A 26,410-nucleotide genomic window follows, 5' to 3' on the forward strand; every position below is an offset into this window, starting at 1 on the left:
CTGGCGGCCTTACATTCATCCTGTGAGCCTCTGACTATAGGCGTAGCTGTGTGGGCTGCACACCACCCACCCCTTTTTCCTTCTCATCCCAGCAGTGCACTGGCTTTTTCTCAGAGGGACCTGTCAGATTGGATGATAAGGAATAAAGAGCATCAGCATTTCAGTTGGAGTTGTGAGGCTGTGCTTTTCCGAGGCAGAAAGCAGACTGCCATGGATCGAGGAGTCATGAGCAGTGAGAACGTGACATTGCACGTTTTCTTGAAGAAAAGGGAGATACGAGGGATGGTAGTCAGAAGGGAGTGTTGTTTTAGGATGCGCAAAGTGTAGGAAGGTTCGTGGGCTGGACGAGCTGGCAGAGAGAGCGAGCGTGGGTAATGTGCGATACAGAGGTCCCCGGATGGTGGGCAGCAGTGAGCTCCAGCTCAGGAAGGAAAATCTACTCCTGCCTGGGGGAGGGGCACCTTCTCTGAGATGAGGCAGGAAGGAAGGTGAGTGGAAAGGTGAGTTTGCAGGTAGGGGTCAGGAAGTTGAAGCTGTTCATATTTGCAGACTCTGCCTTTCCCCAGGAGGCAAGAGGTGAGGTGGTCTGCTGGGAGGGGGAGCTGGGAGTTGAGGAGAGGGCCAAAGGTTTGGAGCCGTAGCTGAGGAGGTGAGAGATGGAGCTGGTGAAGGGTGAGTCCAAAAAATACCAAGCAGTGGGGGCCCAGCCACACTTAGAGACCACAAATGGGGTTTTCCAAGATGGTACAGTTCAAGCATGGCCATTGATGAGCAATCGGGGTGATGGGCCATGTGGTCCAGCTGATAGAGAAGCAAGGTAAGTAAACCCAGGAGGAAGTATTGGGAGAAACCAGAAGGATCAACACCGTGGAGGTCTCTCTAAAGTCGACAAGGTGTTAAGGGAAATGGGGGAGGGGGGTGCGCTGGCACTGAGTGCCCTGGAAGAATGAGAGGTGGCCACCAGCACCAAGAATTTGTGGGTGACGGCAGAGCCTCGTGGGGAAGGAAGTGAGAACTCAGAACTGAGAAGGTCAGGGGAGGTCAGCGTGTGGGTGGACCCTCCACGGGTTTGCTGACGTCACCTAGGATGGTGGCAGGAGTGGAGTGGAGAGAACTGAGTCAGGTGCCAAAGTCTTCTGTGAATATGGAAGCATGGCAGGAGATCAGAGGATGGGGGCAGAGGAGGTGTGGCCAGATGGCCTCAAAGGTCCACAGGCTACCTGGGAGGGCTGCTTCCATAGGTGCTGCCAGGAGAGGGCCAGCTTGGAACCAAGCAGCCAGATTTCCCCAGGCTGGATGGCTGAATAGAAAACAAGTCGTGTGGGCCTTCAGCTCATTTCTAAGTGCAAGACAAAAGAAGCAAGAAAGGAGTGGGTGGGAGGGAGGAAACGGCTTCCTTCCTTTCTTCATAGGGGCCATTAGAACCCAGGGGTCCCCACTGATCCCCTTCCCTGCCTCACCTCCCCACAGCGGGCTGTGACCACAAGGTGACATCCAGCAGCGGCACCATCACCAGTCCCAACTGGCCTGACAAGTACCCCAGCAAGAAGGAGTGTACCTGGGCCATCTCTAGCACCCCTGGGCACCGGGTCAAGCTGGTAAGGTGCCACTCCCAGGCCTGCTCCTCCATGCCATCTACGTATCACCTACTTCCCATCAGCTCCAAAGCCTCACGTCACTCAGAGCACCTTAGGCTGGCGACTGGCTGAGCCCAGAGGGCCAGCATCCCTGTGGGAGCTGCAGGTCTAGCCTGGACCGAGGCCCTTTCCCCAGCATCATGGTGGGGTATACCTGCCATTGCCCCGTTCTTAGGTCCTCCCTCTCCCCATCCACCAGCAGCGGCCACTGTCCTAGACTGGGGTCCAGAGGTCTTGGTTTGTTGCCCACGTCTCCTGCCCTTGGCCGTATTCCTGATTCTCTGTTCTCCCTCACACCCTCCAGACCTTCATGGAGATGGACATCGAGTCCCAGCCTGAGTGTGCCTATGACCACCTGGAGGTGTATGACGGGCGTGACTCCAAGGCCCCCGTCCTGGGCCGCTTCTGCGGGAGCAAGAAACCCGAGCCTGTCCTGGCCACCGGCAACCGCATGTTCCTGCGCTTCTACTCTGACAACTCTGTGCAGAGGAAGGGCTTCCAGGCGTCCCACTCCACAGGTGATCCCCACTTCAGGCCAGGTGCCCTCATGCAGTCATTTGTCCTGAAGGCATCTGCTGATTCTGGTCTCAGATGCAGACCGGGGGCTTGGATGGGGGGTTTACAAATAGCTCCTGAAGACAGACAGGCCCAGCCCCTGGCCAGGTGGGGAAACAGCATGTCCTAAAGGCTGCTAAGCTGATTTCTGCCTCAGGACCTTTGCACCAGCAGTTCTCTGGCTTGAAACACCTAAAATCATCTTCCCTGGAATCATTGCCCTATCTCATTATTTGAGACTCAGCTCAAATGCCTCCTCAGTATAGAGACCTTCTTTGCACATCTAATATAAAGCAATGCCGTCTTCTATCATTCAGCTTTATTTTCACCAACGTGCTTATTTTCACCAACTGGAATTATCTTATATATTTGTTTACTTGCTTATTATCTACTCTCCTTGCCCCCCTAGAAGTAAACCTTCACAGAGCAGGAACTTTCTGTCTTGACCCTGCTGTCTTTGTAGCAACTAGACTAGTTCTTGGCCCCAGTAGGTGCTCCAAAAATATTTACTGAATATTTTTTAAAATATTACTGAAAGCAAAGTAAGCCTTCTGGGCAAAGGAGGGTAAGTCCTGATTTGGGGTATGAAGGTCAGAAAACAGGGCAGTAACAACAAGGGATAGAGAACCCAGAGATGGGGAGGGAATCTCTGGAGTCCCTAGTGGCAGGACACTTGACTGTGCAGTGGCCCATCCACATCCCACCCCCCAAATCCACTCAGTCATTCATCCTACAGACATTCATTGACATGCAGCATGTATGTTATAACATCCTGAGCGTGGGTCACAAAATGAACGAAGCAGACAAACCTCAGTCCTTGAGGGATTTGCTCTGCATCTACTCATTCATTTATTCAACAACTTTTTATGGAGCCCTGGCCCCCTGCAGGGGACTCAGAGGGGCATGGGGAAACGAATCAGCCATGAGCCCTTCACCTTGCCCACCTGGGAACCTGCAGCCTGGGGGTGAGACGGGACCCAGACAGATAATTCCAACAGAAGACAAAACACGATCAGGGCCTTGCTCTGGGTGTGAGATGATGGGTCATTGCAGGCGGGAGAGGAGTCCAAGCACAGCCGCAACTCCAGATAGCTCTGGGTGTACGTAAGTGAATGCAGGTCATGTAGTGTGGCTAGAGCAATGGCATGTGATGACAGCAGTCAGCTGGGGACGGTGTGGCTGCAGAGAAAGGCTATAGCCTAGTCCTGCAAGGCCTGGGATGTCAGGCCAGCCGTGGTCTCTGAGGCTTCTTGGAGTCTTAAGCTACCTGTTGGGGAGGTCGCAGAACTGATGGATCCACAGCCTCCCCTCCTTCCTTTCAGCTCAGGCTTGCCCACCTACTTCCCTCCCCCCCACAACCCCCACCGTGAGCCCAGGTGTCCTGGAGGCCAGAGGACATCCAGAGAAGTTGTACACGGATGGCCTTGCCCTCGTCGGCCCCTCCCAGCACAGGGTCACACACTGGAGGCCCGGAACTCCATATGGCTCTCAGAGCTGCTATGTTTGGCCCACAATGTGTTTTTTAAAAACCCGAGCCAACATTTAAAGATTAGGAGTTTTCACATAAAACCCAGATGGACACCTTCTCGCTTAAGAATGGGAGCTCTGGTGTCACAGAGCCCGCATTCTTCCATGACATCTATCAACTTGGAGCAAATTAGCAACGTTCTCTTTCAACAAGTGCGCCCTCCCTGGGGCCTCCATGGAGAACGGCCTTTCACCCGCTGCGTCCGCGGGCATCTCTCCAGAGAAAGAGCAGCAGAACGCTAGTTTCAGGCCAAGTCCTGGGCTGGATCCAAACCCACCTATCTCTAGCCATGTGGCGCTGTCCCAGGGCCTCCATCCGGCCAGGAGGGCTGCACGTGGGGAGGGACAGTGCCTGGGCCACGACTGTGCTCCGGGGCGGCAGCTGACCTTGTGTCCCCCTCCTCCCTCTAGAGTGTGGTGGCCAGGTTCGGGCAGAGGTGAAGACCAAGGACCTTTACTCCCACGCCCAGTTTGGCGACAACAACTACCCGGGGGGAGTGGACTGTGAGTGGGTCATTGTAGCCGAGGAAGGCTACGGCGTGGAGCTGGTGTTCCAGACCTTCGAGGTGGAAGAGGAGAGCGACTGCGGCTATGACTACATGGAGCTCTTCGATGGCTATGACAGCACTGCCCCCAGGCTGGGACGCTACTGTGGCTCAGGGGTGAGGCCCCCACGCTCCTCACCTCTTTCACCCAGTGCAGGGACCCCGTGCCTCGGTAGACGTGTGCAGCAGCCCCTGCCTGGCACTTTGCAGGAGCCAGAGGTCCAGCCTGGTGGGTCTCCCAGCTCACAAAGGCCCACCTGGCCCTGGGCCATCCCCACCCAGGAAACCAGGTCGTTTCTGGCTGACACTGAGGTTCCTACAGCCTCTGGGATAGACCCTACCCTGACCCAAGCCTGCTCAGCACCACTTCAGTTGGGTCTCCAAGGCAGTTTGCATTGGAGTTCCCTCTGCCCCCTCATTCCCTTGCCCTGGTCCAGAGGCAGCTGAGCAGGGCCTGGAATGAGGGCAGAGGCTGGGGCAAGAGCCAGGGCCCAGGGCTGAGCTGAGCCGCGCTGGGCAGTTATCCTGGCCGAGCCATAACAATACCCTCATCTCTTCCACTGCCAGTTTCTCTTCTTGGTGACAGGCCAGCTGGTCCCGAAGCATATTGGTGCTGCTGTCCAAGCAGACACTGAGCATCATTTCTTGGTCCATAAAATGGTACTTTCAGAGGCAGTGGGCAAGAATTTTCTTGATGGGCTTTTAACTAAGGTCACAGGAAAACCACAGAGGTGGATTTATTTTCTTCCAGGCAGAGCCTGTGAATTCTTTGGTGTTTTTTTCTTTTCTTTTCTTTTTTAATCCTCTTTTCCTTCAGAAAATGCCATCTTCCCCTTCCCATTCTACATACCCACACACACTTTGGCACATGTACTCACACTCATATGTACACTCAGACATGCCCTCCTGCCCATCACTTCCTGCTCCCCTGCCTCTCATGGCCGTGCTCTAGGACAGCCTGGGTGCCCCAGAAAGGGTTAATCTTCCCAGGAGCTGCAGCAGCTGCTGGACCTAGCATTGGCCAGTGCGATCTCCCCTTAGGAGCAGAGCTTCAGCCTTTGTCAACGGGCAAAGGCTGGATGGGACTGGGACAGAGTTGGTGGGGTGGGGACGTGGAGCACACAGCCCCCTTGCCGACCGGGCTCAGCTGCTCTGGATCCCTGGGCTACCAAGCGAGCGCCCCGTCACCACTTTGCCCTTTGCATCTCCCTTGACCTGACACCTTCGGGTGAGTCACACACCAAATCGGGTGTCCCCAGGTGGCTTCTTGCAGAGACTGCCATCAGGCTGGAGCCAGCGGGAGGGGACTGGGGAGGGAACCCAGTTCCGTCAAGGCTTCCTGGCATGGTTGCTGGAAATATCCCCAAGGTTCTCGGAAATGATCCTTTCCACGCCTCGAGGGCCAGGGCCTCCGTGTGCTGATGCTCCATGGGCGGCTGCCACTCAGCGCTGCACACAGAGGCGAGGAGGAGCTTGCAGGAGCCTCGGAAAGGGCATCACCTGGAGCCCACCATGGCCCGCGTCTGAGGAGGGGAGGAGGGGACAGGCCGAGTCCAGGTCTGGGGACCCAGCTGTCCGGTCTTCTCCAAGAGACAGCTGGATTGCAAGAAGGCAGCTGACAAATTACTCCCTTTGCAAATCCCTTTGCAAAACCCTGACACAGGCATTCTCTTATTTGTCTCCCCTGCCCCCACCACCTCCACCCACCTTTCTAGACTTGGAGAGCAGAGAGCATTTGCTCCTTCCTATTTGCTTTTGAGGGGAGTGAGGCCCAGAGAGGGGCAGTGCATTGCCTGAGACTTCACAACTAACTAGTTAGGCACTGGGTACAGAATGGAAGTGTGACTCTGAACTTAAGACCAGCCCCCGGTACCTTCCCTACTACAGTGTGCATGCTAAGTCGCTTCAGTGTGCATGCTAAGTCGCTTCAGTCGTGTCTGACTCTTTGTAATGCCGTGGACTGTAGCATGCCAGACTCCTCTGTCCATGGGAGTCTCCAGGCAAGAATGCGGCAGTGGGCTGCCATGTCTTCCTCCTGGGAGCCTCCCAACCCAGAGATCACACCCATGTCTCTTGCATTGGTGTGTGGATTCTTTATCAGCAGAGTCACCTGGGGAGCCCTCCCTCTACTCCAAATGCCCCGTTAAACTCCAGCTCGTAAGAGTCCTCCTCCTGCTTCAAGGCACTGGGGGAACCTGGCGGGAGTCTGAAGCCACCCGCCTCCCTTATAGCAGGAGAACTTGGGGAGGGAAACAACAGTCCCAGCCCCCAGTGCTCAGCCTCATGCCCACCCCTTTCCTCTAACAGCCTCCTGAGGAGGTGTACTCGGCGGGCGACTCTGTTCTGGTGAAATTCCACTCAGATGACACCATCACCAAAAAAGGCTTCCACCTGCGGTACACCAGCACGAAGTTCCAGGACACTCTACACAGCAGAAAGTGACCGCTGCCCTCACACGGCAGGGATGGGAGACCTGCTGCCCTCAGTCACCTGAGACGGACAGCGGGGGGTGGGCAGAAAGTGGGTACCCTGTCCCAGTCCCCCCTCCCCCTGGTGCCAGGACCTGCAGGCTGACGGTCCTGGTGAAGCTGTCCTCGGGAGGTGGGGCACTGGACTCCCACATGAGCTGCTGCCCCACGATCCCTTCCTCCCTCGCCCCCAACCCTGGGAGTGAGGGGCCAGGGCCAGGGTGCCAGAGCTTGCCCTGAGACACTTGAAGTGGCCATTCCTCCCTGGGGGCCCAGCCCGGTGTGTGAGGACCCGCCCACCTTCCCCGCCCATCTCCGTGCGCCCTATTGTGTATAGCCAGTGGCATATCTTCATTGTAATGTATGTCTCCCACCCCTCCCCCTCCCCTGATTTGGTTTTGTTGGAAGCCCCCACCTCCCCCTGTTTCCTGGGGCGCGAATTTCCGTGCATGTCCCACAGGAGCCACATGCAGCCAGCGGCGGCGGGAGGATGAAGGGGAGGGGGTGGGGGCAACAAGACAGGGCTTCTCTCAGGCCCAGCGGCTGGTCAGCCACACCAGGGCACCCCAGCCAATAAACCGAAAGTGTTACAGCCGGTGTCCTGTGCCAGAGGCTGTCTGGGATGTGGGGGTGGCTGTGGAGGGGGGTGGTGCTGGGCACACATCTTCCAGATGTGAGTCTGGGGCCTGTGCATAGCCAGGACACCTGGCCTCGCGGGCTGCCCTTCCTGCCTTGATTCCAGGGCCCCTGAGAGTGTGATTTCACACTCGGGCACACACAGATACAGATGCCTTGCACACTTGAGCCTGCAGGCGCCCCTGTACCTCATAACCCTCCCACACAACCCAAGGGGCAGAACGGAACGTTCTGTAAAGCGGCTGTGCAATGGGAAGGGAGGAGGATGTTAATGGGATGATGGCATGTGTCTGTCTAGACTCTCTCCACCGGGGTCTAGCCCACCACCCGGACCCAGAGTACTATCATCAGTCAGAGCAGATCCATCAGTCAACTCCCAGTACCTTCCTTCCTGAAGGTCAGACCCCCAAGTGCTGGCCCCTTGGGACCATCTCTCTTCAGGGAGACAAGAGCCGGACACTAGGCAGCCACAGAGCAAACATTCCAGCTCTGGCCCCCTCTCCCGAGGCAACCCATGGCTGTGTCATGTCTGGCCTCTCCTTCCTGCCTCTGCCTTCTCCCTCACCAGCCAACAGTGAGGTACAGACCTCAGACCTGTCTCCCCCGAGGCCAGCAGGAGAAAAACCACATCCCTGCTCCTTCCTTTCAAAGGACCCTCTCTCCCTACTTTCCATGGATCTCACAGGGAAAGAAAACCCAGAGAGCACCCAGCTTCCCTGCCTAGACTGGCTACTCCCAGATTCCAGAGCAAGCCAGTGGTCTGCTCCAAGCCCTGGGGCTCCCTGAGGGCCTCCAGTGGCACTGTGGGTCTTTTCCTGGCCCTAGACTTCTCCCTATAGCAGAGTCAGATGTGCCAGATACTAAATCTGGACTCTAGTGGGAGTTTCCACCCCTAGGGAACAGTATGGTGTGTTGCATCCCATACTGGTCCTTTAAACAATGGAAACCAGACACACGGCTAGTGTCCGATGTGCAAATAGGCTGATGCGACCCCACAATCAGGCTGCAGCCCTCTCTTCTAGTCCTGACTGCAGGTGAGGGAATGGGTGATGGTTGGAGGGCCAGCTAGGTCCCAGGCTGTGATGTCATGGCCACCCCTCCACCTCCTCTGACCAGAATGTTCAGCACAGCCCAGAGGACTATGAACAGAACAGAAAGGCCCCCAAACCACTTGGAGCCGCCCGGGTATCTCATCTGGACGCTTTGCCAAACAACCTGGGCTCAGCTCTGTAGCAGAGTTCATCGTCAGTGGTCCCAGCTCTCCTCACCAGCGCCCCTAGGTTGCTTGGAAGCTCAGAGGACCACACTTGGTACACAAGCCACATGTGTGAAGGGAGCCAGGATCCTAGCCCAGGTCCAGGCTTCAGGGCAGAGAGTACCCTGTTCTTCCTCCTGGTCAGCACAGCCAGACACAGGTCAGGACGGACCCACACAGCTGCCTGGGGGACCCATCCCTAGGCTCCATCACTGCCATAGACTCGGGCCCCTCTAATGAGCCAGGGGCCTGTGCTGGTTGGGCCCTCCATCTTCCCTGTGCCCCTCTTCCCAGAGGCTACCTCTGGGTAGTGAAGGCTGCTTGGGAGCTGGCAGCAGGCCACTGATACACATTCCAGAACTTAATGAATGATTCTCCAGACCCAGCCCATCCTCACCTTCTGGCTGCTTGCAGGCTTCAAGACTAGATGAACCCCAGTGCAGCTGCCAACCATTCAGGTGATTCCATGTCAGAGGACAGAACCCTTCCAACTCCAACTGTCCCCAAGCCCCTGAGTTCCCTCTGAGGTCCCCTGGTCCTGAGTGTGTGGCTAGCAGCAGAATAATTAGAATGATCCTGCCCCAGATGGTGCTCCCAGCCTGGAAACCCAGGTGGAGATAACCCTAAACCCTGGAGCCCCAGGCTCTCCCCTCCAGGTGCACTTCTCTAACCCCTGGAGGACTTAGCCAGCTCTGGCCTGGCGTCAGGAGACCTAGCTCTGCCTTGCTTCGCCCTGTGATGTTGGCCAGTTTGTCCCCTCTCTGGGCCTCTGCTCCCCAGTCTGTCACCCTTCCCCAGCAACCCTTTCTGTCAGGGTGTAGTCTCCAAGAGTCAGGCCCCTGAGGCAGCTGGGAGCTTCCAGGGCCAACCGTTGGCTCAAGTGCAGAAGAAGGAAGGTTGGATACCCCTCACTGCTCCCTCACTCCTTTTTGCCCCTCTCTTTCCCTTTCCTGCACTCTAACCCCACGTGCTTCTCGGTCGGTTGGGAAGTTATAAGTTTGAATGTAACACAGCCAGTTTCTGGACTTCCTGGGCGGTCCAATGGTTAAGACTCTGCGCTTTCAATGCAGGGTGTGCAGGTTCAGTCCCTGGTCAGGGAACTAAGATCCCACGTGCTAAGAGGCATGGCCAAAAAAAGTTTAAAAATAAATAAAATATGATAAGAACATAGACGATTTTGAATAAAGCTTTCCCATTTGGTGACTGTGTGTCCCCGGGTGAGTCATTTAACTGCTCTGAAACTTGGTTTCTTCATCTTGACCCAAAGGATGATAACACAGAGAGAAAGGAAGAGATACACATTGAAGGGAGCCTGTCAAAGCGCCGAGCAAATAGGCACTCTGTAAATGGGTCTTCTTTTCCTGTCATCTGCCAAACAATTCTCCAGTTCCCAGATGACGTGTTTCCTGCGCTAAAAGGAAACGTCTGGGTTCACCAGTCTCCAGTCGTGCGTTAGGAGTTGAGCGCAGAACTGCATCTGTCTGCTAGAAAGGGCAATGCTTATGCTACAGCAGGGCGGGGCTTGCAGGGCGGCAGGCGACATATTTCTAAGCTGGTAGACTTTCTGGGCACCTCCCAAGTCACACCCTGTGCTTGACTGTCCCCACACACAAGGCTGATTCTAGAATCTGTGAAGAGATCTGCTGTCCCAGTTTGCAAAAATAGTAGTGCCTGACTTGAGGAGCAGCTAGATGTTTCTCCCAGAGTCAGGAGGCCCCCCACCCCGCCCCCCCCCCCCCCACTGCTGACCAATCTGCTTCTCCTGCTCCAGCTCCCTCCCAGCCTCCCAACTCTCCCCTCCCCCATCCCAGGAACATCTGGTTCCAATCTCTTCCAGATGCTGTGGCCAAGCTGTTTTATGGCCAATCACCTCAGCTCAGCTTCCTGAAGGCCTCCCTCCATTTCGGGGAATGGTCCCTCCTCGTCCCCTTCCTTGGAACCCCTACCACCTCTTTTCCTAACATGGAAAAGAGACGCATGTCAAAGCCAGATGAAAATGTGAGGGTCCTCGGAACTGGTGCCTTCTCTCCCACTTCCTTGGGGGGCCTGTCATCCATCCAGGATTAAAAGAAAGATGCTACTCTGGGGGAAAGGAACAGATAGGGAAGTATGGGTATATGTCTGGGCAGAGGAGACTGCATATGTGTGTGAGTCTGTGTGTGTGTGTGTGTGTTTGTGTATGCATGTGTGTGTGGTGGAGAGTTAGGAGTGTGTGAGGCCATGTCCATGTGTTGAGTGTGTCTGTATTTGTACCTGCACAGCAAAATACCCCACCTGTAGCCTAGAAGTGCCCTTTGGGGGCCAGCCCCCACTGTCCCTCTCTGCCTGCACTGGAGCAGGGCTAACTTGGAGCCCCTCTGCTGGACAGTGGCTGCCTCAGTCTAAGGTTGTCCTTTACCTTGCAGCTCTCTATGGTCACCAAGGCTGTTTTCCATATCCAGCCCAGGGAAGCAGTGTGTGTGCGTGTGTGTGTGCACATGTAGACCTCTCTCCTTCTACCAGGTCAGATTAGAGGGGCACTGATCAAAGAGGACCCCAGGACAGACGCCAGCAGATGACCTGACCCAGCTCTATTGGACAGGTGCCTGGAGCAATGCCGGAGTGCCAGAGAGTAGCCATCTGGGGAGGCAAGAAGAGGCTCTCCAGAGGAAACCTACATGCAACCCCACCACTACCTCTGCTTCACCTGGCTTCTTCATCTTCCGCTAAGAGGACCCTGGAAGCCAATCTCTTCTCCTAAGAAACACACAAAGGATTTACAAAAGGAAGATTGAAGCCTGTCCCTCTTGGGGACACTGAAAACCCCTCAGGTCCTGCCCAGAGGTGGAAGGATGGATCCTGGAGGTCACTGCCCCATCCTTAGAACCCTGTGCACACCAAGTCACTTCAGTTGTGTCTGACTCTTTGTGACCCCCATGGACTGTAGCCTGCCAGGCTCCTGTGTCCATGGGATTCTCCAGGCAAGAATATTGGAGTGGGTTACCATGCCCTCCTCCAGGGGATCTTCCCAACCCAGGGATCAAACCCATGTCTCTTATGTCTGCTGCATTGGTGGGAGGGTTCTTTACCACTAGTCCCACCTGGGAAGCCACCCTAGAACCCTGGGCTCCGAATATTCCCCACTACGCCTTTAAAATAAGCTTCCTTGGCACTTCTGACTCCACAGTGCCCCCTGGTGTTATTCAGGAGCTAGGCATGGACTTGATAGACCAGAAGCTCTGTGGAGACCCTCCCGAAGGTGGCTGTGACAGAGATCTGCCCCACCTCTGTCTTAGAATTCCAGGGGATTCCTGGCATACCCTGGGGAGACAGGGCAGTGAAACAGGAAGATTCTAGCTTCTAAATCAAATCCAGGGCATTGCTACCTACTGGCTGTTAGACACAGGCAAGCCTTTTAACCTCCTTGTGCCTCAGTTTCTTCATCTGTTAAATGGGAATCATAGAGGGTAGGGGACTAAAGGAGTTGTGTGTGAAAGCACCTGGCTGGATGCCTGGGCACAGAGTAGGCCCTCGGGAAGTGGCATTTACCCTTCAGCTTTCCTTCCTGGCATAAGGAGGCCAGGGCCCAAGCTTGGGATGACACATGTTCATTTAGCCCTGAGCCAAGCAGTGTCACGGAGGTGACTCTAATTTTTCTGGAGCTTTTCCACTCCAGCAGAGGATCATTTTAATAAGTCCGTAATAACAGACGCAGAGGTGGCTCAGATCCACAAACGAGGAGCCCCGCTGGGGAGGGGACACTTGGGCTCTGGGGGAGGGGAACTCAGTGGCATATGGGGCTGATGCAGTCCAGGTGGCTGCAGTGGGAGGGGCTCCAAACAGGGGACCTGTGGCCCTGGGTCATGCTTCCAGATTGTTACAGGTTCTCCCCGAAGAGGCCTCAGTTTTCCCATCTGCAAAGTGCAGAGTAACATCACATTGACCTCCAACGTCCTTCCCAAGCTGGAGACGTGGCTCTGCTTTCAGAGCCCTGGCTCCCACAGTGAGTCCAGAACACCTTTGGAGAGGATTCCAGGTGGCCTGTCCGAGCTCCTCTGTGACTTTACAACTTGCCCACCCCTCCCTTCCCAGAGCCCAAGGAAAGGCAGGGCTCTCAGGCCATGGTGGTTTATTGATGCAAGCACAGCACAGGTGGGTGTGCCCCCAGCCCAGGGCAGACACAGGGCCGGGGGAGGGCAGCGGGCCACCCCCTCAGCAGAGGGGAAAGGGCCTGGGGCCCACATCCTCTCCTCCATGCACCTCCCACGGCCCCCAGCCCTGATCCAGGCCTCAGAGACAGATGACCACACCATTCCCTGTGGCTACAGAAGAGGCCACCAGCTGCCCCATTCGCCCACTCACTGAGATATGGCCTTGTTGGCCTGCTGCCCCCTCTGTCTTTCATCACAGAAGTCCGCTGTCACTGTGGAGGCTGCTCTCCTTCACCTGACATCCTTCTGCCGCCCCTCAAACAGCTGGATGCATTAGTTGACACCTGTCCTCATCACTCACCGGGTCTGCTCGCCTCCACGGTCCACCCTCACCACTCCCATGACCCATACAAAAGTAGGAAAGAGGTGAAAACATTGAGTGGCCCAGGAAAGACTTCACCAAGAACTCCCCAGGGAAGGGGCTCTCCGCCAGCAGGCTGGCTTTGCTGTGAGGTGAGGAGCCAACAGTGCCAGGGGGCGGGGGCGCGAGGTGGGGGTGGCGCGGGGAAGCCACAGTCCAGATGACACACAGGCACGGTGCAGTGGCGGTGCCCCGGCAGAGTGAGCGAGCAAGCGCGCAGCCAGGTGGGGTACCAGGGCCCTGTGGGAACGCCCTCGCTTCCAGTTCCACGCCGGGTCCCCTCGGCGTGAGGCCATCCACTCCCAGCTGAGGAAGGGGTCCCTCTGGGTCTCAGGGGTCTCTGGCCCCCTCCTCGACCCCAGTGGCTGCCACTGCACACCTCAGCACTCTGAGCAACGGAGAAAGTCCGCTGGGATCTATACCACCTCCGGGCAGAAGAAGGGGAACCCCCCACCCCCAGCAGCCAGGTGCCAAAGCCAAGAGAAAGAGGGCCCTTTTCTAGAGGGCAGGTGGAGAAGGAGAGGGACGGCTCTCCCCATGCAGGAAGAGGGTGTTCCGGGGAAAGGAATAACGGGGTAGAGTTGGGGTGGGGCGGGTCACTGCTGTGCAGGAGACTATTTATAGAGGGAGAGGGTGGGGCCTGCAGTAGGACGCCCCCAAGGCCCGGCTCGTGGGGGAGGGGCATTCTGTGATTGGCCCTGAATGGGGTGGGTGGGGCTAAGGAAGAACACGCCCACAGCTCTTGGCTCGCCTCTGGAGGCAGGCAAGCTACAGGTGAGTCTTGAGAGGGAAGCCTTTCGTGGGAGAACCCTAGGGGGCCAGGTCTCCTGAGATGGAGGCCTGGGATGAGGCCGGAAATAGCAGGGCAGGGAAACCAAAGGAAAGGGGAAGTCTCCAGAAATCCACCCGCCCTCCCCACCAACCTGCTGAGGCTAAGAAGCCTTCCCAATTCGGCCAGGCATGGGTAGGCCATGCCTGCCAAGGGACCACCATCCGTTGCTTCTAGTGCCCTGGGGAAGGGAGGGGAAGAGGGAGATGGATGGCGTGGAGGGAGCAGGGGGGCGAGGGAGAGAAAGCCAGCTCCCTGCGCTTATGCCATCCATCACCACCCTGCCTGCCATCTCTCCCTAACTCCCTGGCTCCCCAGGAGTCCCTAGCGGCCCACGCTGATGTTGCAGGTCTTGCAGCTGGGGTCTTTCTTGGCGTCGGCGGTGGACAGGCTCATCAGCTGGTGCCCGCTGATCTCCCCCAGGGTGCCCAGGGACAGGTCAACCGGCTCGGTGTAGATGATCTCCAGGATGAGGTCCTGGGCATGGCGGAAGACCAGCTCCCCGTCCTCCACGCTGCAGGTCAGGAACTTGTTGCAGGCAATGTCCAGGAGAGGCAGACGGTCGCGGCAGAAGCGGTCCCCCAGGGAACCCTTGGGGGCCAGCACCAGAATGGCGTAATGGTAGGCCGTGTACATACAGTAGAAGTCCGCAAAGTAGAGGTTGGTGCTGGGGTTGAAAAGGCGCTGGGCAGGGATCTGGAAGCGCCAGCGGCCGTAGGGGGAGTCCTGCGGGGGCTGGCCAGTGTTGAACTCCGTATTGCAGCTGAAGAAGACACCGTGGAGCATGCCGCTGGTCGGGGAGCCGTGGCTGCCACTGTTGTCCTTCAGATAGGGTTGCAGCATGTTCCCGCAGTGGGTCCTGCCCACGGCAGGGGGAAAATAAATGCCAAGAGGAAGAGAAAATGCTTTTGGTTAGCTGGACTGAGGCTTGGCGGCTGGGGTGTGACCAAGAAGGAAGTCAGCCCAGCTCCCAGCTCTCCCACCAGCTACCGCCTCCACCAGTCACAAATAGAACATTCCAGAAGGCAAGAAAAGGGAGGGCCTTAGAGATGGGGCTGATCCAGCCCACTCCTTCATGGAGGAGAGATTTGAACCTGCCACTCCCCAGCTTAAAACCCTTTTGATGGGGCTTGCACAAAAAGCAAGATCGGGAAGATCTGGTCTTTCTGGCCCCACCTCCCACGACCCCCATACTCACAGGTAACACCCTCCAGCCATGCAAGAAGCCCACCCCAGGTCTTCCCTGCCTCTGTACCTTTGCAGTGCTCTTCCCTCTGCCTGGACTGCCTTTTCTACCTTTTCCCACCTGGCCTGGCAAACTTCTAACCATCCTGCAAAGTCCAAAACAGGTGTCCCCTCCCTTCTCCTCTAAAACCTTCCAGGGACTTCCCTGGTGGTCCAGTGGTTAAGAATCCACCTTCCAATGCAGGGGGTGTGGGGTCAATCCCTAGTTGGGGAACTAAAATCCCATGGGCCTTGGGGCAACTAAACCTGTGCACTACAACTAGAGAGTCTGCACACTGCAAAAAAACATCCCATGTGACGCAACTAAGACCCGAGGTAGTCAAATAAATAAATATTAAACAACAACAACAACAAAAAGAAACCTTCCAGGAACAGCAAACACTTGTATTCAAAAAAACTTTGACAGCTTACTATGTGCAGGGCACTGAACCTTACTCAGCAATCACACACACTTACTATATTCCATCTGGCTGTACTGGCCCCTTGATAGACTCAGGTTTGCAGGAGCGAGGGCTATGCCTTTATTCTTTCTTTTTTTTTTTGGCTACACTCTACAGCATGCAGTGATCTTAGTTCCCTGACCAGGGATTGAACCCTGCAGTGCTATCATGGAGTCTTAACCACTGGACCACCAAAGAAGTCCCTATTCATCTTTATATTCCAGCATATATGGATGCTCTGCATCTCTCCCTTGCGTGCTGATAGAGGAGCCCAAACCCGGCCAGTGTCCTCCCCATTCACCTACTGCTTCCCTTCTTTAGTACAAACACAGAAGACCCCCTGGGGTCAGGTCAGAACGTCCCACCCCAGATGACTGCTGTGATAAAAACAATAACACTGGCAAATTGCCCTGGCCCAGCCTTAGAAGGACTTGGAGTGGTATCAGGTAGCGAAGAGTGGATGGGCAGTCCCTGGATCTGCTGGCCCTCTGGGCCTCAGTCTCCCCATTTGTAGGCTGAGGGTATTGGATCAGATCACCAATTTTCAGACATGTTAAAACACTTCAAACATTCAAGCAGAACCCCTCTTGTATCCCCCAAGGAAATTACACACAGGCAGGCAGAGGCAACAAACCTGAAGCTGCCCTGGCTGGATGATGGGGCAGGGCTCACCTGGCCTCATCCTCTGAGTTCCTCACTAACCCTTCAGCACCACCCTAGGATGCCCTGAGATCCTTCCCCGGAGCCTCCAGGCTTCCCAGCACACAGTTTGAAGATCACGACCCTTCTTGCTCAGAATCCTCTCACTCTGTGTTCCCCTCACCACCTCCCTTGAGACCAGGGCCTGAACTGAAGGGACAGCTGACCTGTAGCCTTGTGTGCATGCGTGCTCAGTCACGTCCAACTCTTTGTGACCCCATGGACTGAAGCCCGCCAGGCTCCTCTGTCCATGGGATTTCCCAGGCAGGGATATTGGAGTGGGTTGCCATTGCCTCCTCTAGGGGACCTTCCTGTCCCAGGGATCAAACCCACGTCTCCTGTGTCTCCTGCACTGGCAAGTGAATTCTTTACCACTGTGCCACTTGGAAAGCCCAACCTGCAGCCTTAGAGCTCAGCAAAAGGGACTCTCTGAAAGGAGGATTAAACCCAGGACCTCGTTCACTGTTAGTGCACTGCCTCCAGGCAGCCCCATTCTGAAGCCCCTTTCCTCCTCTGGAGCCCAACACCACCCCAGAACCAGCCTGGGACATAGGGAGGTGGTGAGGACACCACAGGAGGGTCTGGCAACTAACAGGGTGGAGGTGACCTCACCCTGAGGGTGAGGGCCAGGGCAGTGGGCAGAGCCGTGGCAGGAAGTCCAGAGCTGGCCGTACCTGGCATGCTGGAAGTACTCCTTGTGATGGTTGCGGTAGAAGACAGAGAAGCGGAGCATGCGGCCTGCAATCTGCTCAGCCTTCTCCTGTAGCTGGGCCAGGTGCTCCTTGGCATAATCTGAAAGAGTCCAGGTGGGTGAGCTGAGGGCCAGGCGGGGGATCACAGCTTCCCCCTCAGATCGCCCACGGCCCACTGTGAATATCAGCCCACCTCTGTCCTCAGGGTGCAAGGGAAACCAGACAGTCACAGCACCTGGGACCAGAAAGGACCACCTGGCCTGGCTGGGAATGTGGGCAGCTGGAGGCTGTCTGTCCTGTTGCCTCAACGCCCTGTGACCAGAGGCTCAGGGCTCTGCATTAGAAAAGGGCAGAGGGCTGCCCAGTTATAGTCATGTCGAAGGACCCAGAGACTGTAATCCCAGACCATTCTCATGTGAAAAGAGACCAAGAGGCAAAAGATTGAGAGAAAAGAATCTGGGGTCCTTTGGGGAGAGCCCCGCAAATACAGCAGGTATGAGCCTGTCCACACCACAATATGGAAGTCAGGTATAGTTTCAGGACAGCAAGGAGATCAAGCCAGTCAATCCTAAAGGAAATCAACCCTGAATATTCGCTGGAAGGACTGATGCTGAAGCTCCAATACTTTGGCCACCTGATATGAAGAGCCGACTCATTGGAAAAGACTCTGATGCTGGGAAGGATTGGAGGCAGGAGGAGAAAGTGGGGACAGAATGAGATGGTTGGATGGCATCACCAATTCAATGGACATGAGTTTGAGAAAACTCAGGGAGATCATGAAGAACAGTGAAGACTGGCATGCTGCTGTTCTTGGGGTTGCAAAAAGTCAGACATGAATTAGCAACTGAACAATAACTGAGGGGGAAACTGCAGACAACTGAGGGGAAGGCTTAGCCAAGGGTCAGGGGCAATGACTCTGCCTCAGCATCCCAGGAGAAAGGAGGAAGCCTGGAAACAGGTTGGTAAAACTGGACTGGATGGGCCAGGCCCAGAGGCTAGGGCTGTGGGGGTCCAGGCAGGGCTGCTGCTCATCTAGACAGCACCTTTGAACGAAGCAGGAAAAGCTGCCCTTTCCTCCTTGCTAATGCAGCCCTGGCCAGGGCGCTGCATTGACAAGAGAAGGAGGAACTGGATTGCAGCCATCCCCAGCTCCCCAGTTTGAATGAACTCTCACTGCATGTAGAGTTCTGGGGTATACCAAGAGACTTTCCCTGCAAGGTGCAGGAGTACCTCCAGAGAGTGGGGTTTTGAAGCCAAGTTAAGGGAAAAAACACCACTCAAAAGAAAAAGGCAGGTCAAGGAGAGCTGGGGCACAGACCTTGGCAGAGGATGGAGTCAGCAGCCTCTGAGGCCTGAGGCTAAGGATGTTCCTGCCCCTTCCTTGTGACAGGAGAAGATCTGGAGCAATTCTCACGTGGACAACAAAAGAATGGAGGATTGTGGGGCAGATCCTGGGTCACCAGTGACTCAATACACAGAAGCCCCAGTGTCTGTTCATGTTGGAGTTTGCAAGCTAATAGGTGAGTTTGTGGGACCGTTTTCCAAGGCTGAGTGGAAGCTCAAGACAAACAAAATGTGATGGTCCCACCAAGTGTCCATCAACCAATGATCAATAAACAAAATGTGGTCCATCGACACAATGGGGTGATATTGAGTTTAAAAAGGAAAGAAATTCTGACATATGCTACAACACGGATAAACCTTGAAGACATTTTGCCAAGTGAATAAGCCAGTCACAGAAGTGCGAATACTGTGTGATTCCCTTCATATGAGATACTGGACTGTAGCCGGCCAGGCTCCTCTGTCCATGGGATTCTCCAGGCAAGAATACTGGAGTAGGTTGCCATTCCCTCCTCCAGGGCATCTTCCCGACCTAGGGACTGAACCAGGTCTCCTGCATTGGGAGGCAGATTCTTTACTGTCTTGAGCCACCAGGGAAGTCCCATATGAGATACTGAGAGCTGTCAATTTTACAAAAAGAGTAAGGTTGGTTTCTGGGGCATTTAATGAGGGGGGAATTTAAGTTGTTGTTTAAGGGGGCATTATGTTTCGGCTTGGGAAGATGAAAAATTTCTAGACATGGATTGTGTGCCAACATGAACATACTTAATCCTGCTGGACTGTACATTGAAAAATGGTTAAGGTGGTAAATTTATGTTATATGTGATTTCCCACACGTATGCTTGCCCCAGGCCAGAGAAGTAACTTCATCCCTTTCCAGAAGTTGTATTGTCAATGCAATTAGCAGTGCTCGCATCTGCCTCCTGCATCAGACTGCAGGCTTTGGGATGGCAGGAGTGGGTCTCATCCACGGTGTCAGCCAGAGCATGGTGCCTACATACAGCAGGAGTTGCTAAATGCATGCTGGGTTAAGAGGAAGCCCCCTCCTGACCATCGCTAAATCAGCCAAAGCAGCTGGACCGCAGAACCTCACCCCCAGTGCAGAACTCGACCGTCTCACTCCAGCCAGACACCAGGTACTCCCCGTCGCTCTGCTTCACGGCAGTCTGCACTGCCACACTGTATTCAGTGCGGGGACTCAGGAACCAGTGGCCTCTCACCGTCATAGGCAGTGGCACAGCCTTGGCAACAAGCTTGGTGGGGACATCCTGAGAAGTGAGGTGCAGACAGAGAGCCAAGAGTCAAAGTGGAGGTCACGTCCACCCTTGGCATTCCCCCAGGCCTCCCACTCCCCCGATGGCCACCTTCCTGTTGAAGATAGCCGGAGTCTCAAGGACTCAATGGCTCGGTGCCCTGGGCACCATTTTTTCCTGCAGAAGCAAGCAGTGGCCATTGGGAAGGCTGTACAGACCCTCCCCAGCCTCCACCCCCTTAACCCCTGATTCCCGTTCTCTTGGGAACGGAGGAGAAAGGCCACTGGGGTGGAGGCCCACAAAGTTGAGGGCAGTGAGACCTTCATTTTCGAGGGACACTTCGAGAGCGCTGCACACTGCAGCGCTGTCTCCACGGCAACGGCAAATGCTGAGAAGCCAGGGAGGAAGGGAAAATATGCCTTCTTCTTAGGGGGGAGGAGGGTTAAGGGGGTGGTGTTGAACATTCACGTCACCGTGGCAACTGGCCTGCCAAAAGACACCCAGATTGGAGAGCCAGTTCCAAAGAAAGAGAGGGTGAGTAACCCACACGATGCTGTCGTCGTGGGAACCAGCTCCTTCCCACCTCACTCTTTCCCCTGCCTCGCTGCCAGCTCGCCAGCTCAAGAAGATGGGAGCCTTCCTCCTGCCCACCCCCACACTAGCTCTAACCCAGGGAAAGGACACCCCAGCCATCAGAGGGCTCACCACGCCATCTCTTTTCTAAACCCAGTGAAGGATAGGCCAGAGGGTGAGGGCAGAGAGGATCACGAGGGCCTGCATGCATGTGAGCTCAGTCACTAAGTCGTGTCCAACTCTTTGCGACCCCATGGACCGTGGCCCACCAGGCTCCTCTGTCCATGGGATTCTCCAGGCAAGAATACTAGAGTGGATTGCCATGCCCTCCTCCAGGGGATCTTCCCCACCCAGGGATCGAACCCGCCTCTCTTATGTCTCCTGCATTGGCAGGCAGGTTCTTTACCACTAGCGCCACCTGGAAAAGCGCCCCTCAGGGGCCTGAGGACCAAGCAATGGGCCCCACCCCTGCCCAAGGCCCACCCCATCAACAACAAGGCTGTTTCCTGAGTTAGGGGCTTTGTCAGACCCCTGAGACATCCCCAGGTGTGATGTCTGTGGCCCCACTCTGGCTTTTCCCACCCCGTGTGAAGGTGCAATCACGATGCTGATAGTGCTCGTCATGGTATGCTGGGCCCAAGTCGAACACCACACAGACAATTACCCCCATGAAGCCTCTCATAAGCTGGCATTATTATTATTATGCCCTTTTTACCGGGGGAAGAGAGAGGTTAAACTTTCCCAAGATTCCCCAGGAGAAGCTGGGCTGGAGTCGGGGCCCCCTCCTGGCATTCTGCCTCCTTGGAGAGCAGCCTCTGGGAGGAGGCGCTCTGGGCGGCCTGCGCTCACCCGGTGCTTGAACTTGTTGGAGTTCTTATTCTCCTTCTTGTTCAGGTCGATGAAGTAGTGGGTGACCCTCTCCAGGTCACTATTCTCCATGGCCCAGGAGATGCGGAATGAGTCGCAGGTGACGTTGCTGACCTCGATGCTGTGGGGCGTGGACAGCAGCTCCATGCTCCCCGCTGGTTTGTCTTCTGTAAGGACTGCAGGGGGAAAAGAAGCTTCAGTATCTCCCTCCCCGCCATGGAACCTTCTAGACTGTCTTGCTCCCACTATCCCTTACCAGGTGGAACCTTGAGGAGCCTTCACTTGTACCTGCCTTGTAGGATCTGACGGGAAGATGCCATGGGGAGGGCTGGAGGGGTGGGGCCCAAGGTGGGCTGGGGGGGTCCCTTGGAGGGGGGCTCTTGGCTCTCTCTTCCGAGGGGTCTGCAGAGCAGACAGCACCTGACAGGTGGCGGAGGCAGTGGGAATGCTGCAGACGCAGGGCGGGACAGATTTGCAGCAGATGGAGCCGCAGAGGGGGGCCCGCAGCCAGCAGGCGTGAACAGAGAAGGGGGGTGCCGGAGGTGTGGGAGTGGCGAGAAGCACCCGTCGGAGATGGGCTGAGGGCGCAGCAGGAAGGGGCACCGGCAGCCCAGAGGCCTGGGCGCCAGGACTCTCGAGCCCAGGCCCCCTTCCACCCTGGGGGTGACTCAGCAAGGATTACCACGGAGGGACGGGGAGCACAGGCACCATGGAGATGACATGGATCTGCCGGTGGCAGGAGGGGCGGCAGGCTGCAGCTCTCTTGCATGTGTAACTTTTCAACTCCATTTTTTTTCTTTTTCTTTCACCAGATCCTGTGGTTACTTGACTCTTCAATGACTAGTTTTTAACCTTTACATCTCTTGCAGGCCAACTACGTGCTAATAATTTCACAAACATCTCATGCAAGCCTCACAATTATTATTATTATTATCCCTATTTTACTGATTAAGTAGCTGAGGTCGGGGGTGGAGGGTGGTACTAAGATGCCAAAGGCCACTCAGCTGGAAAATGATTGGAATGCAGGTCTAATTCCAGAGTCTAAGCTCTTTATCTTTAAGCTAAGGTTATGTCCTCGTGTGTGTGTGTGTGTGTGTGTGTGTGTGTGTGTGTGTGTGTGTGTGCACACACGCGCGCATGCGTGTGTGATATGCGTGATACTGCTTGTGTATGCCCAGGTGCTCATGGTTCTACTGCTATTTATTTTTCCTCTTTCCATCCTTCCCTTTCAAGGAATTGCCTTCTCTCTCACCTCTTTCTATCCCTGGCTGCTGTTCCGGGTTTGAAAGGACCACATCATCACTCTCACCTGTACTGTAACTAGGACAAGCTGGCTCTGGCCTTGACTTTGGCCTGGCTCAGAGGACCTCTGAGGAACAGGGTGGGGAACTGAGAGGGAGGAGGAGGTGGCGGGGGCTGCCTCTGGGCCAAGAGCACGTGATCAGACTCTGCCCCAGGGTGTGTTCTCCTTCCCTACGAAGCTCCTGCCTTCCTCTAGCCCAGTGTCAGCACACTCAGATTTCTGGGGTGTCATCTCCTTTTCTCCCGTCTCTCTCCCTCACCCAGGCACTAATGGTGAGGGTACCTTGTACCTTCGAAAGCAGGTACTTCTAATTATAGCTCTCATGAGATCCCGCCCACACTCTCCTGTCAGTCAAGCCTGCTCCGGAGCCTGGCACCTCTGAGTTAACCCATGGGCTGCCCAGGCGGCAGGCACGGGGTGAAGAATGTGGGTGGTGGCTCGCACCAGTCCTAGGGCGCCACCTCAGTCCTTGCTGTGTCTTAGCTTTCCGCCCTAAAGTGTGTGCCTGCCTGTGATGAAATACAGCGAAATGCCAGTGGCTCCAGGTACGGGAATCCTATGGTAAATAAACACTGTGTTGCCCCCAGGTCCACTCCTGAATCAAACAGAATGGGATGGGCGTCTAGAAACAACTGTGTGGTAATAAAACAGCTGGTAATTCATGGGGACAGGTGTGGAGAGGGGGAAGTTGCTGTCCCTCGGGCTCCCAGTGAGGAGCTCCCTGGGAGACACACATGTGCCCCCTCAAATGCACCCACACACATGCACCCATGCACACCAACACAGACACACAGAAACACATCCCCCAGAAGGCCCGAGTGGCCATCTCCCACCCACATGGGATGCAGTCTACACTGCCCCCGAGGGTGGACACGCACTCCTGCCCCCCTACTCCTGTTCTCATACTCTTCCCAGAGGCAGGGGCAGCTGTGTTTGGTGGTGGGGTCTCCAGTACCTGGCTCTTCCTTTCCTCCTTCCAGTTCTAGGAGAGCTCAGATCTAGCTTTGGGGAGCCCATACTAGCTTTGGGGGGTGGCTGTGAGTGACACTGGGAGAACAACAAAGCCTAGAGGACCAAGGGTGGGCGTGCACCCAGGTCTCTAAGCCTAGATGATGGGGAAAGGCAGGGTTTGATGGACAGGCTGAGATAGCACCTGAGAAACACCCATGGTCCCATGTAATCCACCCCAAGACAAGCATTTACACACACCCACACGCAGAGGCACACGCACTGGATCTGCCCACCCATACCTGCCACACCTCCTCAGCCATCCTCGTCCTCCTCACTCACCTACGCACTCAGGTCCCCTCCACCACCTTCTGCATTCTAAGAATGTCCTACAGCTGGCTCTCCACAAGCTGTCACCTCCACACAAACCCACGCATGTTCACATCCGCAGGCTCTCACACACACGTATGCACACACGCCTTCCCACAAGCCATATTTGGAGAAGAAAGGAGGCCACAGGCACTAACATGCATGCGTGCCACCTCCGCCTGCTTGCACACATGTGTGCATTCGCACACACATCAACCTCTGGCCATATTCTGGTATTCTCGATCACAGCTCCTCCGGGCTCAAAGCCACAGACTTGGAGAATGTGTTTGTCTCTGCCAGGCTCTGCCAGCCCCATCCTTCTCATGCCAACAGGTTTGTGCACCTACGCAGGTGGACCTGCCCATGGACAGAGGTTTCTGCCCACTCTCTCCACCTCCATCCCTCCTCCTGCTCCGGAGTTGTGCCTCCCCACCTAGAAACCCTCTGGTCGCATGCATTCCCCTCCCCCAACAACAAGCACTCCCACACACATGACAAGTGATATGTCCATCCCAGAAATATACTGCCTCACATCACCCCCAGCCCACACAGCCCCCAAGCTACTCAGATAACTGGTCCCCCACACATGGACCTCACATGCAAAAGAAACGTATGTTTCCAGACACACCACACATGAACATAAGTGCAGGCAGACAGAACTATGTACGCAAGCAAGCCTCTAGTCCCCTGACAAGCAAGCACTCATGCTATACACACTGATGGCTCCAGGCCGCCCGTGCCTGTTCAGAGCAGCCACTGCATGCCAGAGGGAACGCGTCCCCCCCACCCCATCCCTGGTGGCATCGCTGACTGCAGCAGAATGGTCACGGGGTGACAGTGGTGCTCCGGGGACTGGGTCCAGCTGTGAACCCCTTTGCTGAGGGCCCAGGGAAAGGGGGACAAGGTCGTCGTCCCTAGCACTCCAGGTGGGCACCGCGGGCAGTGGCGGGACCCTGGTGCCCCCAGCTCCTAGCCCCTGGCTACGTCTCCGGATTGACAACAGGATGTTCTGGGGAGGAAGAACACTCACCTGGCTCCACTGGGCTCTGCAGAGGGAGATCTGGACGAGAGGGAAGGGAGAGACCTCTGTGTGGACGTGCTCCTCCGGTAGAGGGGCAGCTGCTGGACGTCTAGGTCACAGGCAGCAGCACTCGCTTGCTCCCCTAGCTCCTTTCGCGACTGCCAAGGAGGCTTCTTCCATGCCCCGCTGGCAGCTCCCGCCTGACTCTGCAGCGCAACGCTTCTGCCCTCAGGAGAGGCAATGCTCCTAGCCAGGAAAGAAGCGAGAGCGAAATCAAAGCGGCGTGGAGGAGAGAGAGGCAGAGAAGGCGAGAAAGAACGAAAGAGCCAGACCGAATCTGGCTCCACCAATGGGATCAGTGGCTGCCCAGCGTCAGGTGACAATAAGCAAGCTTGGTCCCTGCTCGCCTGGGCTGCTGGGAGGGGGGAAAGGGCAGAGGGTCTCTTAGGGAGCTCGATCGATGTCCTTGGAGACAGTGGCAGGGATCACCTTTCCCCCATGCTCCCAGGACTGGCTGCCCCCAGAAGTCTCTCCAACACAACCCTGCTTGGGAATCTCTCACTTGAAGCAGCCCCTAAACTTCAAGATGCTGGGAGAGGGGTGGGGCTTAGCCTAAGGGCTCAGGAGCTCCAAAGCCTGGATTCTGATTGGGGGATGGGGAGGAGAAAGAGTACAGGGAAGAGTCCACTGGGCGTATGCGGGCTGCAGGGGGCAGGCATAGGGGGTCTGTCTACAATCTGGATTCTTGCTGATCCGTGGCTCCATTTTCTTACCAGCTCTATCAAGAGCTATCAGACCTGCAGCTCCAGGGCCCCCTGATCATCTAGAGAGTATGTCTGGCTGCTTAAGTTCTCCAGGGAAAAAACAAGAGAAAGAAGTTGTGGGGCAGTGAAGGGATAGCAGAGACGAGGAAACGGGAGTAGGAGGAGCTCACAGAGCTTGGCGTGTTCCCATCTCAGCCAACTCCCTGGGCTCAGAAGAGCCCAGCCCTGAATACCTTGGCCAGAGAGATTATCATCTGCTCTCTGATTAACAGGAAGGTTTTCTACCACTGAGAAAGGAGGACTCCAAGGATATCACGGTGAAAAACACTCAAGGAAATCTGAATCAAGCAACCAACAGTGACAAAGCGTATGGATGGTGTGGAAAAGCACAGACTTTGCAGTCAGACAGATATATATGGTCAGACAGATATATATGGTCAAAAATTCTTGCTCTGTCACTTTCTAGCTGGGTGACCTTGGACAGGTTACTTACCCTCTCAAGGCTTCAGTTTCTGCATCTGTTAAGAGGAATGATGACACAAGCTTATTGTCATCACTGATGAGAAATTTAGTAAATCATGATGCTCTGGCTGGTCCAGGAGATGTGCCCAGTCACCCAGAGTCATACTGATGCCCAGTCACATCAGAGCTGTTATCATCAGCATCATTGTTGACAGTGCCTGCTTGCAAGGAGCCCACAGCCTTGTAGGGGAGAAAAGACAGACATCTAGAGATCCAATTAGAGAACAAGGAATATACGGCTAAACTGAGGGTATAGATGGGGATTCAAAAAAGGAGGAGTGGGAACCAGCTCCAGAGAACAGGTGGAGCACAGCCCAGAGACTGGAAACAGCAGTGTGGTGGTGGTGGGGAGGGCTTGGTGCAGGGCCAG

The 26,410-nt window shown here is 55.6% G+C and overlaps 2 protein-coding genes across 4 annotated transcripts in view; one reads left to right on the forward strand and one right to left on the reverse strand.

Moving 5' to 3' along the window:
• The window catches only part of BMP1 (bone morphogenetic protein 1), a 46,009-nt gene extending 38,682 nt beyond the window's left edge, over positions 1–7,327 (forward strand). For all 3 annotated transcript variants that reach the window (XR_005721395.1, XM_040242708.1, XM_040242699.1), the window contains exons 17-20: positions 1,471–1,598; positions 1,942–2,155; positions 4,131–4,381; positions 6,572–7,327. Coding sequence is in view for 2 of the 3 variants with exons in the window: in XM_040242708.1 (XP_040098642.1) it covers positions 1,471–1,598; positions 1,942–2,155; positions 4,131–4,381; positions 6,572–6,706 (728 nt within the window). In the remaining variant the exon portion in view is untranslated. The remainder of the gene's footprint in view (positions 1–1,470; positions 1,599–1,941; positions 2,156–4,130; positions 4,382–6,571) is intronic.
• Positions 7,328–12,714: 5,387 nt separating this feature from the next.
• LOC120865429 (phytanoyl-CoA 2-hydroxylase interacting protein) lies at positions 12,715–25,264 on the reverse strand. Its single transcript, XM_040242723.1, has 5 exons — positions 24,764–25,264; positions 21,096–21,289; positions 19,514–19,688; positions 17,062–17,179; positions 12,715–14,862 (listed from the first exon to the last, which is right to left on the reverse strand). Exons 2-5 carry the CDS (start codon positions 21,258–21,260, stop codon positions 14,328–14,330), a joined length of 993 nt encoding a protein of 330 aa, XP_040098657.1. The 5' UTR covers positions 21,261–21,289; positions 24,764–25,264; the 3' UTR covers positions 12,715–14,327.
• Positions 25,265–26,410: the final 1,146 nt, after the last annotated feature.

Source organism: Oryx dammah, unplaced genomic scaffold (genome assembly GCF_014754425.2).
Source record: "Oryx dammah isolate SB20612 unplaced genomic scaffold, SCBI_Odam_1.1 HiC_scaffold_1, whole genome shotgun sequence".
Taxonomy (NCBI): Eukaryota; Metazoa; Chordata; class Mammalia; order Artiodactyla; family Bovidae; genus Oryx; species Oryx dammah.

What these genes read in the sequence shown, in the direction of transcription:
- LOC120865429 (XM_040242723.1), bottom strand. Translation starts at nt 21,260, where the DNA reads ATGGAGCTGCTGTCCACGCCCCACAGCATCGAGGTCAGCAACGTCACC. An exon ending in CCAACAAGTTCAAGCACCGG is followed by an intron (nt 19,689 to 21,095) that starts GTGAGCGCAGGC and finishes CTCACTTCTCAG; the next exon opens with GATGTCCCCACCAAGCTTGT. An exon ending in GAGTACTTCCAGCATGCCAG is followed by an intron (nt 14,863 to 17,061) that starts GTACGGCCAGCT and finishes TGCCGTGGGCAG; the next exon opens with GACCCACTGCGGGAACATGC.